The sequence below is a fragment of the Aspergillus fischeri genome, genomic scaffold (genome assembly GCF_000149645.3).
Source record: "Aspergillus fischeri NRRL 181 1099437636263 genomic scaffold, whole genome shotgun sequence".
Lineage (NCBI taxonomy): Eukaryota > Fungi > Ascomycota > Eurotiomycetes > Eurotiales > Aspergillaceae > Aspergillus > Aspergillus fischeri.
The window spans coordinates 188,479-200,369 of record NW_001509763.1 but is presented as its reverse complement, the minus strand read 5'-3'; the positions used below and the strand labels follow the sequence as shown (position 1 = coordinate 200,369).

Genomic DNA, 11,891 nt, shown 5'->3' with positions numbered 1-11,891 from the left:
CAAAGTTCGAGTATGAGCAGAGAAAATGAGATTATGAAACAGGGACCGGAGACGGGAAGTTGCACCAAGAAAGCAATGATGCATCAAACGACGCGACTTTTTTTTTTTCTTTCACTTTGCGATTTCGACTCCGCCAGGAGGAAAAAGTCTGGGGGACCGATAGCGTATCGGGAAGGCGGTGAGTTTTTGTCAGTTGTCTTCGATGTTCTCAACTACAGAGTATGCAGCAACTTATCAACAACATTCACTAAGATACACTGACATACTCGCTCAAACGGTCAGCTACATACAAGAAGAGCCTATCTATCTACTTCAATGGAATGAGGATACCGTCAAAATCTTGGTCATCCTGACCTCAAGTATTAGGGTCTTTCTTGCTTTCTCCCCAAGTTTTCAAGCCCACTTCCAACTGTTCAATAGACTCCTGGTCCAAGGCCAGTTCTTTGAAACTCACTCGCTCAGTTGCCCATTCTAACCATTCCTCAGCTTTGACACCGCTTCTGGCTCGAAGAAGACCTGTGCTCACATCGACGACGCCCGGCCTTTCTTGGCAGTGCCAGAACACAGTTGCGCCACAGCGATTGCAGAATTCCCGGTAGATTCCGGGGCGACTTTCATATTGCTGCATTGTCCCTGAGCCATAGTCTAGGGACTTTCCGTCGCTAGAAATGATGTTCGATCTGGGAATGAAAGCCCAGGACTGGATGGAAAACCCACTGGCCAGACGACATGATCGACAGGCGCATGTTCCTACCAGATATTTGGTATTCCCATCTCGCAGCCACCACTTGACGTCTTCGACATTCTCGGGAGATGCGAGGTAGTAGGGAACAATCAAATCTGGCCACGGGGACCATGGCTTGGCGGAGTTCGAGTCTGGCGGTGTAATGTAGAATTCAATGCCCCCACAGTGACATCGAGCCTGCAGCCGGTGAAAGCCATGACCTTGTTCCTCCAGCTTGTTGTTGTCCTCGGCGTGTCCGTTACAGATATTCTGCTCGGTGTCTAACCAGCAGGCTGATGTTGTTTGTTTGGCGTCTCCAGGCAGAAAAGAGCTCAAGCCGCCATCACGGGTATCTTCAGCTTTCCAATGCCGTATAAACCTAACCGGCGGGGTTTTCTCCAATAGTACGCCGTCTGCGACCAAAGTTTTGCCAGTGGCTTCCAGCCGGGCGAACACATGGGCTCCACAAGTTCTACAGAAATAGCGGCTGATACAGTCCGACTGCTGGTATTTTTGAAGACGATCCAAGTTCGGGCCGGGAGTCTGCAGGAAATAGTAAGAGGAATACAGCATGCCCGTAATGGCCCGACAGTCGATGCAGTGGCATAGATTAAGTGTCGAAAGGTCAGAAGCCGAGTCAAGCAAAACGTCTTGCGCTGCATCACCGCACAGGCACGAGATGGGGCGAGTCATTGCGTCCGTAGCCATGGTGGACTAATGTTACTAATGATTTCAATCAGCAAGGTGGTGAAAACTTCCGTCAAAGCTCCCTCAAGTCAGTACACCTAAGAAGTTGGCAATTTGCTGCGCGTAATATCTGACTTTAGTGTCAATGTACTGGTTCTAGAAGACTGAAGCTTATGGGCAGTTACCTAGCCTCTCATGTAAAGATATGTCTCGTTGTAGCCAGGAAAAACACTCCCAGACTGTGGAATATGGTTTCAAGACAAACTTATTGGCAGCCCCAGATCATCGACGTGCAGAAATCTGCTCACATCGATGTTGGTGTGGCGAAATATTCGCTGATGCCAGAGGTAAGATGTACTATTCGGGGGTAGGCCAAGAATGGCACCTTGGCCTATATAAAAGCAACCCCGCCCGTCCTGAGCTTGGGTTTCAGATTTTGACTCCTTCAAAACTTCACACAAAAGCTTCTCGCGAGACCGACTTGATCAGAAAGAGCTATACCCTTCTCTATAATCACTACTACCATCATGAGTAAGTGCCAGCTTCATATACCGATCAATCATTGCTGTTATGTCGTCAGTTGAGGGGAAGCGGGGTATTCCTCTTTGCAATCAGCCTTGCGATATTCGTTTGCGTTTATAGTTTGCCTGTTAAAGCTCATCTCCATTCCTTCTTGCACGGGTCCTTTTCGAAGTTTTCGACCTTCCAACTGACATGAAGCGTCTTCCTGATAGGCGACCACGGCTGCACCTGCGGAACCTCTTGCCAGTGCCCTGCTGGACAATGCAACTGCCCTGTACGTTTGCATCTCAACTGATAGCTTTTCTATCCTGGACTCATACTGACAAGGATACTGGTTGCAGAAGAGGTAGAGCGGATGACACATTTTACTTGCTACCTCTCGGGAGGATGCTGCGAAGCTTAGGGGACGGACTATGTTTACCTCGTTGTGGAGATAGAAGAACAGTCTTCGGCTAGATTCGAAGCAATAAAGAAAAGAAAATCATTTTACTGTGATTATCTGGACTCTGGACTTACTCTTGCAAAACATTAGTTAGAAATACTAGTAGTGCTTAGATTCAAATCTGTAAACAACAAATTGCAGTATGCCGTGGGTTTATTGTCATGGATGACCATGAGAGAACACACACCACACGCTCTATTATCGTGGATATCCTTGAATGTTCTTCCGACATACCACAGCAGTTAGCAATTTTCCAGATGACACGCAGAACGATAGTAGTCGCCGAAGGCTGCTTGAAGCCCCCGGACCATCATCATCAGATCAACAAACGTGTGACCAAGTCGCCCGATCCTCTTCTGACGCGGTGCAAGTGTGGAGAGTTGCCTCGATTCTGCCAATCTTGCCACTTCATACAGACCCTCTAAAAGGCTCAGTGCGCCTGATTCCTTACTTGGACCCCAGCTGATCATCATGTGCGAGTTTGTCGCGGATCCCGCGGTTGGCGCATCATGTAAGGTAGGTATATGCTGTCCCTCCCGTATATCGGAGTTTTTTCCTGACTCCATATTTCTTCTGACTTGGTCATAAGAAGAGGATATACCTCACGCTAACCTCAGCCGGAACCTCCACTTTCCTTGCGCCTGAACTTGAGGAAAAAGCATACACTCTTTTGAACCAATGACTTCGTGGTAAATCGTGGTGTAGGAGGAGGGGCTGATGGAGGGGCATACAAGCGTTAACTGGGCTACAGGCGGCCAGCGCAGGAAATTGCCTGCATAACCGCCCACTCGTGGTGCTCCACAAAGCTCAATGCTACAGTAGGAGAACCCATTGTGGAATGCTTCGCAGAATCTGCATCAAGCAAGGGTGGGATGACTGCAGTCCTGAAGCTATCCTGCCTCAGCCTGTGGCGGGGTCTTCTTCTCTAACGTCTGCCTGTCAGATCAACTCGATCGAAGATTCCTTGCAGAATGCTGCTTAAGAGATGGAAATAATGATGAATCCTCCCTAATTGTCACCGTGAATCCTCTTTATCTCTAACACAAAACGCACATGCACGCTGAACTGTCGTTCACTACACTATCTTAGTACGTGATATGTAGGAACTGCTAGGATTTAGTCTCCGCGTAAGAGCGTGGGAGATCATAGCATTGCATTACTAAGGACTTATAATAATAAGAACAAGTCAATATACTTACCTGGCAAGGAAAGCATTTCAGCGATAATCGGCTTGCAAACTCTCCTTCTTACTTGCTGCCTCACTTTGTCACTCGCCTAGAGGCCTGTTCACGGTTCTGCTGTGACCAACATCAGCTAATACGACGGATGACTGGAGCAACGGTATGCACTTAGCTAGCTCTGGCTATACCTGTGTACCCTAGGTAGATAGCTGCCTAGTCGAATCCTGGCTGTGTACCTACAGCGCAGAGCCCAGTGCTGAAAGTGAATGTTGAAAGCTTGCCCCTCATGGGTCCATTGCTTTTCTTCCTCCTCTCCAAATAACCCCACCGGTATGCGTACAGTAGTGGCATTTTAGCACCACATTGACCACCAGAAAGGCACTCTCAGAAAACTGAAATCAGCTTGGATCATCTGACAACGAATCAAAACTTGGCGTTGGGATACGCAGAAACAAGTTTCAACACTGACCTCTGCATCCCGAAACGAAAAAAAAAGCAAAGCCCTGACTGGCTGACCTGACCTCACACTCTTATCCTGACTGATAGTTGACCACCTCCACCAGAGAGAGAGTCCATCTCTGGGTATAAAGGCAGCCCTGGTCTCCCTCTTTCTGTCTGTTTTCTTCTTATCCTTCTCATACTAAGCCTCATACCCACTGAACAGCCTTTCTTCTTCAAGCCACGCTTCGTTCACCACCAACTCAATCAAAATGACTCCCTGCTCCTGCAACTCCTGCGCCTGCTCCAGCGACTGCAACGGCTGCTCCTGCTCCTCTTGCGGTGTATGTATCTCCCAGATTCCAGAGCCGATCCTAGTCTATATGGAAGCTAACTATTCCTCAGCACTAAATGGCACATTAACCCCCCCGGCTCTCATCTTCGAGACGACAGACAAAGATTTCCTGACACGATGCCACCAAGTACGCTCTTGTTGCCGTCGTGAGATATGCCAATTCGGGGGCTGTCTTGAGGCTTGAGGGTTGTGATGTGTTTTTCTTTCCTCGTTGGTTTGCTACCTGTCTCTGCGTGAGTCCTGGACTTGCACAGCATGGTTGAAGTGACTGTCAGTCGCTTGATTAAGGCATGATAGGATAGGAAATTCAAGTTCTATTTTATTGAGAACGCGTGTACCCCTGTTCATTGACGTAGTCATCATGAGTTTTAAGGTCGACATTCGAGCTCTTCTGTTCAAGCTCGATATGGTCTTGTAAGCGTCGAATAATATCTAATGATCAGACATGATGGATCGGCGCTTGTTGGATTAGGAATATTTTGCCCTGACGGACATGGACATATATTTACAGGTAGATCCTCCCAGATGTTTCTTCTCTGACCGCAAACATGCACATCCTTCCGTACGGAGTAAATGGGGCTATTATAAGGTAGAATACCTTCCCGGAGGAAGGGGAGGGCTTTTCTATGTTAGACGTAGGTGCATAGGGTCTTACGGATCAAACATAGCGCACAATTCCTCTGCAGGTAATGCCCGTAGTCCGATTATTCATCCTACCATGTGTTTGGCCTCTGCAGTCGGCGATGTGCATCTTAGAACTAATATCTGGCAAGGCAGAAAGGACTAACCCTCGTATCGAACCTGTATAAATCATAATGAAAGTCGACCGCTATACATCAACACAAAATCCAGGATCTGACAACATCCGCTTCTACAGTTCATCCTTGCGCCTTGGTGCCACATCGCCTTCTTCTTCTCCTCCCGGACATACCGCCGGGGTGGTGACAATCATGGAGTAGACACACTTCTCGTCCTCTGTCACTTTGAGGATCTCGTTTTCTTCCCCACACTCCAAGATGACTGTGGTTGACCGCGCTGGTCCGTTCCAGCAGGTCTGCCCATTCGTGTACTCAAGAGAAACCCGTTCCTCGGGCACAATCTCGCCGGTCTCGTTGAGCTCGTCCATGCTGACGGATCCGATACGACCGAATTTACCCATCCGAACAGTTGCTCCGCCTTTCTTGGGAATCTGTTTGGTCTGGTCCAAGAAGCAATGTTCATACGTGTACTCCCCGGAATCTTTGGAGATGCAAACGCCTTTAAGAGCGCGGAAAACGCCTGCCTTTCCATAGTCGGTTTCAAGATCGGCTTGATGGTTTTTCAGCTGAGTGTATAGTTCCGCAAGATTGGTCTTGGTCTTTTCAAGACCCTCGCGAGCTTCGGTCACTGCCTTGGATTCGGCAGTCGAGCTTTCTCCCTTCTTGGGCAGAATGCCGTTGTCCTCGAGGAAGCGCCGAATGGAAACCACTTTATCTTCCACAAACGACACAATAGAAGGAGGCAGGTAAGCTGCCAGCTTGTAGACTAGATGGAAGGTCAGCAACCGAACCGGCATACGCAATGAAACAGCTGAAGCACTAACCTGCGTCGGTCTCGTCCTCCTCATTTTCCCACTGCTCCCAGTTGACTCCCGATGTGTCGTCATCAGGCTTGGAAATTTCATCCAGATCTCGGTCGCGGGCGCTGTTTCCGAGATTGCCCACGTCTTCTCTGGCAGCATACTCCTCCCAACTGCGCACAGCTCGTTTGACACCCTCGTCGTTGAAATTGGGATTGTATTCGATTTTGAACTTGGACAAGATGTCCTCGAGCTCTTTTAGCCGCGATCGAGCCTCATCCCTCTCCTTGCGAACCTCTACCAGCGCATTCCGCAGCTCCTCAACCCGTCCTTTGGCCAAGGAAGCAAGGATGTTAACCTTGCCTGCCTTCTTGCCCCTTACCATTTTGCTCTCTTCTCGCTTCTTCACCTCCTCATATTCAGCCTCCATGTCCTTCACCTTCATCTCTAGTGCCTGGATTTCAACTTCGAATCTCCTGATGTGGTCCTCGACTTCCTTTTGCTGTCGGCCCGAATCCACGAGCAGATCCTTCTTCTTCTTGAGGGCAGCCGTCATAGATTTCGCCCTCTTCTCTTCTTGCTTGCGCCATTGCTTGCCAATCTCTTTGCACTTATCTTCGCACTTGGTGCCCCCGACGTGCGCCCACTCGTCACTTCCATCACAGCAGAATTCGTAGTCGCAGATACCGTCATTCACTCGCTGGAAAGAAACATATGACGGTTTATGGCCTTTATTCTTGCAATAAAATCCCGGGAGGGCAAGTGTAAGTTCGAGGTCGCTGTTCCCCGGCCGATCGGCGGCCGTTAGTGGGGTATTACGGGATAAATAAGAACATGCTGACGTTCCAGGCTCATCGCTGCCATCCGGACAGTCACAGTAGTCATCGTTCACGGCCGAGAAGGGGATCTGTATGGCTGGGTTCGATATACAGCTGAATGTCGTTGTGTCTTTGTAGAACTTGGCAACTGGTGCGCGCGAATTGCGCCATTAGCTTCCTCGTAACTTATGAAGGGCTTATAATGGTTGTGGTCACAAAAGCATCATAACCCAGGCTTCATGGGGGCCGAATATCATGGCAGGCGAACGGAGCCTTCACATGAGCTAAGATGCATGGTAATAGTATACTTACATTCTGGACCGACACCCCGAGGTCTTGCTGTACCATCGCTCGCGGCAGCCGCGGCAGTAGAGCATGCCGCTATGCTCGCAAAGAAAAGCACTCCCTGAGAAAGTATCATGATGCAAGCATTGAGCTCGCTCGTCAATGCCTTGTTGTGCCCGGGACAGTTGGTTCTATAGGAATGCGGAGAGAGCTTCTGGCCAGCTGTTGATAAGGCGGCGGAAACAATCTGGGGAGAATGGGCCGCCTTAGTCATCCCGATATCATTCTTCTGTGGCAAGCGACAACTGATTTGTGAATGAGATTGTCGCAACACTTCTCTGATACCATATATACGAAATTTCTGGAATTAATCGCTGCAAAAATGGGTAATGATGGTGGCAGGTAAGTGTTCTTAACGCGCTTTATCAGTAGGTTTGTCCAACTAAGGTCTTGCATAGTATCCCAACTCGCCGCGAGCTCGTCAGAGAGGCCGCAAAAGCTCCCAGCACAGCGCAAGTGAAAGAGGCCCAACGTGAAATGCAAGAGCATTTTTGGACCACCTGTCCATTGTCGCATAAACCTTTAGCTCGACCGATTGTCTCCGATTGTGTCGGTAATCTATACAATAAGGATGCAATATTGGAATTCTTGCTTCCCGGTGACGACGCCCAGGGTATCAGCTCTAAAGCAGACTGCGAAGAGATCTTATGCGGGCGAGTTAAGGGACTTCGCGATGTTGTTGAGCTGAAGTTCGAAGTCGATACGGAGCGCGGCGAACACCCATCCAGCAAGCATAATAGACGCGAAGCATGGATCTGTCCCGTCACTGCTAAGCAGCTAGGCCCGAGTGTGAAGTCGGTCTACCTTGTCCCATGTGGCCATGTTTTCTCTGAAGAAGCCATTCGTCAGCTTAGGGACGATAAGTGTCTACAGGTATGTTTGTTGTGAGCCACATCCCAGCACCCCAATTTCTTGCTAATTCGTCCGCGACGCGCAGTGCAACGAGCCCTACGCCGAGGATAACGTCATCCCGATCCTTCCACCGAAAGAATCAGAAAAACAACGGCTGATGGCGAGAGCGCAAAAGCTAGCCGAGCAAGGGCTCACTCATTCCCTCAAAAAAGCTCCTGGCTCTAAAAAGCGCAAGAAGCATGCTAATGGAGATTCGGCTGAGACTGAAGCCACTACCGAAGCAGACTCCAAGTCAGCCTTGGCTTCTTACTCACAAAAGGAACGGGCTGCAGCCTCGAGTCGAAGCAATACCTCGACTCCGACCCCCAGTGCATCAAATGGTATCAAGAACGCCTCTACTGCGATGCTGACCGCTCGGGTCCTGGAAGAGGAGAACGAGAAGAAAAGGCGTCGGAAAATGATGGGTGCGAACGAGAATATCAGCAGTCTTTTTACTAAAAACTCTGGAGACGTCAAGTCCACCAATAGTGACTTTATGACGAGAGGCTACACGATGCCCTCTAAGAGATAATGAGCTCTAATGTGTGCATTCTGAAGGCGTTCGGCGTTAACGGGTATGCTTGTCGGCTACTGCACCGGCTCTTCTGATAAATTCAATATTCGATAGACGCTTTAACACTAACCTGATGCTGTAAACATTCCAAAAGAATATTTCATGTATTGTACAGATATTCCCCTATTCAGAAGAGAAAGAAAGCATGCTACCTAATAAAACTATATGACATATTTAGTGTAACACTCTGAACCCGAGACACATTTATTCAATGAGGCCTCTTGCGCGAAGTTCAGATTCAATGATCTTCTTCCGACCCAGTTCCTCATCCTTGTGCAAAGCTGTCTGGCGCTTGGTAAAGAGCTTGACGTTAGGCAGGTGCTGAAGCTCGGGGTTGTTGACTAGTTGATCGGCCAACTTGGTGGGTTTCGGATTGACGACTCCCTCGAGATATTCCACGGCCTGCTTGACGGTGGAGATTGAATGCATGACAGGATCAGGGAAATAGTGACCGCTCAATTGAGAGAGTCTCTTCAGGAACTATGATAACGTTAGCAGTATTTCCCATATGATACTAACTCAAAGATGTGAGCCAACTTACAGCAAATTTAGTCTCTGGATCGTTCAATGACAGGGAGAGAAATCCCTTATCCTGCACACTACGGTAACCGAAGAATGGAGGGGTGGGGGCCTGCGATATCGAATCTCCGACGGATTCCCCAAGTTCCTCTGTCTCAGCGTCCTCTTGCACTTCTTCCTCGGCTGGTGTGGCAGTCGTATCGGCTCCTCCACCAATCTGCTCGAAGATGTAAACGAGAACATCCTTCGATTCGTCGTCCGGATAGACCAAAGATTGGCCCCATTGACTCTCCGCATTCGGGTCAATCTTGCACTTCCAGATCAGTTTGAAAACGGGCTTTTCATGTTCCACGACGTCACAAATCTTCGTGAGTGGCTTCTTCAGCGCATGCATCAGGCAGATTTCGACTGCGGCTTGGTGAGCGGCCAAATGAAGGTGGCCCTCCTTGGTCAGTTTCTTCTTGAGCATGAAACTGAATTCCCAGTCAGTAAAGAGCTCGTTGTCATTCACCGAAACTGCGGAGGCCGCGAAAAGAGTGCGTAACGGCCTGTAGAGGAAGAGTAGCAAACTTACGGGTTGAACACATCAGCTTCCGTAGGGGGAAGGTCTGACCACTTCCCCAGGTGACCAACACGAGGAAGACCCTCCCATGTTGTTGCAGGCTCGTAGTTATCAGATAAGACATCCTCGCTCTGGGTTTCCAGAGCTTCAGTGGACCCGCGAGCCGGTTCTTCCTCTTGTTGTTCAGGCTGCTTCTTCCATTTCCGCTCAAGAACACCTTCGCCTCCGTATGGATCTTTCAAGCCTGGCGGATTGTCCGTTCCCCAAATCTTGCGGCGCACTCGTTCGGTGAGTGGTGTTGCGTTCGAGGCATTTCGCAGGAATTGACGGACAAGGACGGGGCGCGGCCGCACGTCCTGCCTACAGATCGAACAAACGTAAAGAGTTCTGGAGCCCTGGAGGGGTGACACCTCCAGGTTCAATAGCCGCAGTGATTGACGCATGACTGGGGCTTTGCGGAAATTGTTGACTATCCACCACCTTTCGAAAAGTTTCATGATGCCGAGCGATCTTCCGCAACATTGTCACGTGACTTAGAGGATTTAAGTCTTGGCACCACAACCAATCTAGGCCAATTGCTCACTGTTTATGGTGTAACCTGGAGGAAATTCATACAATGGTTTGGACAGAAGGATAGAGAATGCGTAACATAGCAAAGGGATATCAAATTTAACGCTATGATGTATATACATGTCTTTACGCCGTTATCATAACATAGATACACCGCAATTGATACTAGATGGAATCAACACATTTACTCCCGAACAAACATACCGGCCATACCCATGCCAGTGCCGATGCACATACTGATTACACCAACATCCTGTCCAGTGCGTTGGAGCTCAGGTAGCAAAGTGGCGAGCTGCCTGGCACCAGTAGCACCCAAGGGGTGACCAATCGCAATGGCACCACCCTTGGGATTAACCTTGGCCTCGTCAATTCCAAGCTTACGCACAGAGTAAAGAGCCTGCGATGCGAAAGCCTCGTTGATCTCCCAAATACCGACGTCGGAAACGTTCATGCCGACGAGTTCAAGAAGCTTGGGGATGGCAACTGCGGGTCCCACACCCATCTCATCGGGAGCACATCCAGCCACAGCGGTTGCAACCCAGCGAGCCTGGATTGAAGCAGTCAAGCCAAGCTCCGTAGCGGTAGAACGGCGCATCAACAAAGCAGCAGCGGCACCATCGCTGACCTGCGAGCTGTTTCCAGCAGTGCTAGTGCCATCTGCCTTGAAGGCAGGCTTCAAAGTTGCCATCTTCTCAGCAGAAATGTTATGACGGATACCGTCGTCTTTTGTCACGGTAATCTCCTTGGGCGCCGCATCAGGATTCTCCGGGTCAAAGGAAAGGGTCTTGACTGGTACGATTTCGGTATCAAACAGACCAGCATTTTGGGCAGCTGAAGCCTTCTTGTGTGACTCGGCTGCGAACGCATCCTGGTCCGCCCTCGAGATACCGTACCGGGCGGCGACGTTCTCAGAAGTAATTCCCATGGGCATAATGCAGTCTCTAGCATCCTTGGATGGCGACTCTTTCAATTCAGGCCATAAAACTGTCGGGATGGCACGGGACCCGTAGTTCCGGGTCATAGACTCCATACCACCACCAACGCCGACGTTCAGTGCACCTGCCCGAATTCCATTACCAATGGCTGTGATAGCGGCCAGGCCAGACGAGCATTGTCTGTTGATTGTGTGGAAAGGCACCGAGTGGGGGAAGCCAGCGTGGATCTGAGCCATGCGCCCTGCTTTGGCACCGCCTAGTTCCTGGAGGACCGAGCCGATAGCGACATCGTCAATCAGAGCTGGGTCAAGATTTGGGTTCGCCTCGAGAGTTGCTTTGAGGACGTGGGTGAGAAGCTCTTCGGGATAGGCATCCTTGAATCCACCCTTCTTCGCGCGAGTTACTGGCGTACGAAGTGCGGAGAGAATGACGATATCTGAAGGGGACTTTTGGAGGACCTGGCGAAGGCCTCGGGGAATAGGAGAAGCCATTTGGGCGTCTGTGAAAGTGGTCTGAGGCCGACACAATCGGAGACTGGCGAGAGAGTCAAGGTGGGCGATGCGTGGCCGAGACAGTGACCGTATATCCTCCAAAACAACCTTCAAGGAGCAGTATTGGTTAATTTCGCCTCCACTAGCCCAGGAAGATTAGGACCCGGCAAAATACTTATATAAAAGAGGCTACCCGGCTGTATTCCGGGGTTCAGACCCGTCATGCCTAGACGAGGCGTTGAAGCTGCCATTGAACTGCCGGCAATGAAGTTCGGCTAA

General features: G+C 49.8%; 6 protein-coding genes across 6 annotated transcripts; 1 reads left to right on the top strand and 5 right to left on the bottom strand.

Moving 5' to 3' along the window:
• Positions 1-355: 355 nt before the first annotated feature.
• NFIA_025100 (GFA family protein) lies at positions 356-1,432 on the bottom strand (the record flags this gene model as incomplete). The annotated part of the gene is made up of 1 exon (XM_001261334.1): positions 356-1,432. The coding sequence occupies one exon, from the start codon at positions 1,430-1,432 to the stop codon at positions 356-358; it is 1,077 nt and encodes a 358-aa protein (XP_001261335.1).
• A 2,764-nt stretch (positions 1,433-4,196) lies between these two features.
• NFIA_025090 (uncharacterized protein) lies at positions 4,197-4,606 on the bottom strand (the record flags this gene model as incomplete). The annotated part of the gene is made up of 2 exons (XM_001261333.1): positions 4,197-4,368; positions 4,464-4,606. 2 exons carry the CDS (start codon positions 4,604-4,606, stop codon positions 4,197-4,199), a joined length of 315 nt encoding a protein of 104 aa, XP_001261334.1.
• Positions 4,607-5,220: 614 nt separating this feature from the next.
• On the bottom strand, positions 5,221-7,284 carry NFIA_025080 (putative protein kinase C substrate; the record flags this gene model as incomplete). The annotated part of the gene is made up of 3 exons (XM_001261332.1): positions 5,221-5,873; positions 5,932-6,873; positions 7,038-7,284. 3 exons carry the CDS (start codon positions 7,282-7,284, stop codon positions 5,221-5,223), a joined length of 1,842 nt encoding a protein of 613 aa, XP_001261333.1.
• A 108-nt stretch (positions 7,285-7,392) lies between these two features.
• On the top strand, positions 7,393-8,493 carry NFIA_025070 (uncharacterized protein; the record flags this gene model as incomplete). Its single annotated transcript, XM_001261331.1, has 3 exons — positions 7,393-7,412; positions 7,469-7,943; positions 8,008-8,493. The coding sequence occupies 3 exons, from the start codon at positions 7,393-7,395 to the stop codon at positions 8,491-8,493; spliced, it is 981 nt and encodes a 326-aa protein (XP_001261332.1).
• Positions 8,494-8,739: 246 nt separating this feature from the next.
• On the bottom strand, positions 8,740-10,113 carry NFIA_025060 (mitochondrial 54S ribosomal mL50 protein; the record flags this gene model as incomplete). The annotated part of the gene is made up of 3 exons (XM_001261330.1): positions 8,740-9,015; positions 9,077-9,527; positions 9,629-10,113. 3 exons carry the CDS (start codon positions 10,111-10,113, stop codon positions 8,740-8,742), a joined length of 1,212 nt encoding a protein of 403 aa, XP_001261331.1.
• A 257-nt stretch (positions 10,114-10,370) lies between these two features.
• NFIA_025050 (thiolase family protein) lies at positions 10,371-11,612 on the bottom strand (the record flags this gene model as incomplete). The annotated part of the gene is made up of 1 exon (XM_001261329.1): positions 10,371-11,612. The coding sequence occupies one exon, from the start codon at positions 11,610-11,612 to the stop codon at positions 10,371-10,373; it is 1,242 nt and encodes a 413-aa protein (XP_001261330.1).
• Positions 11,613-11,891: the final 279 nt, after the last annotated feature.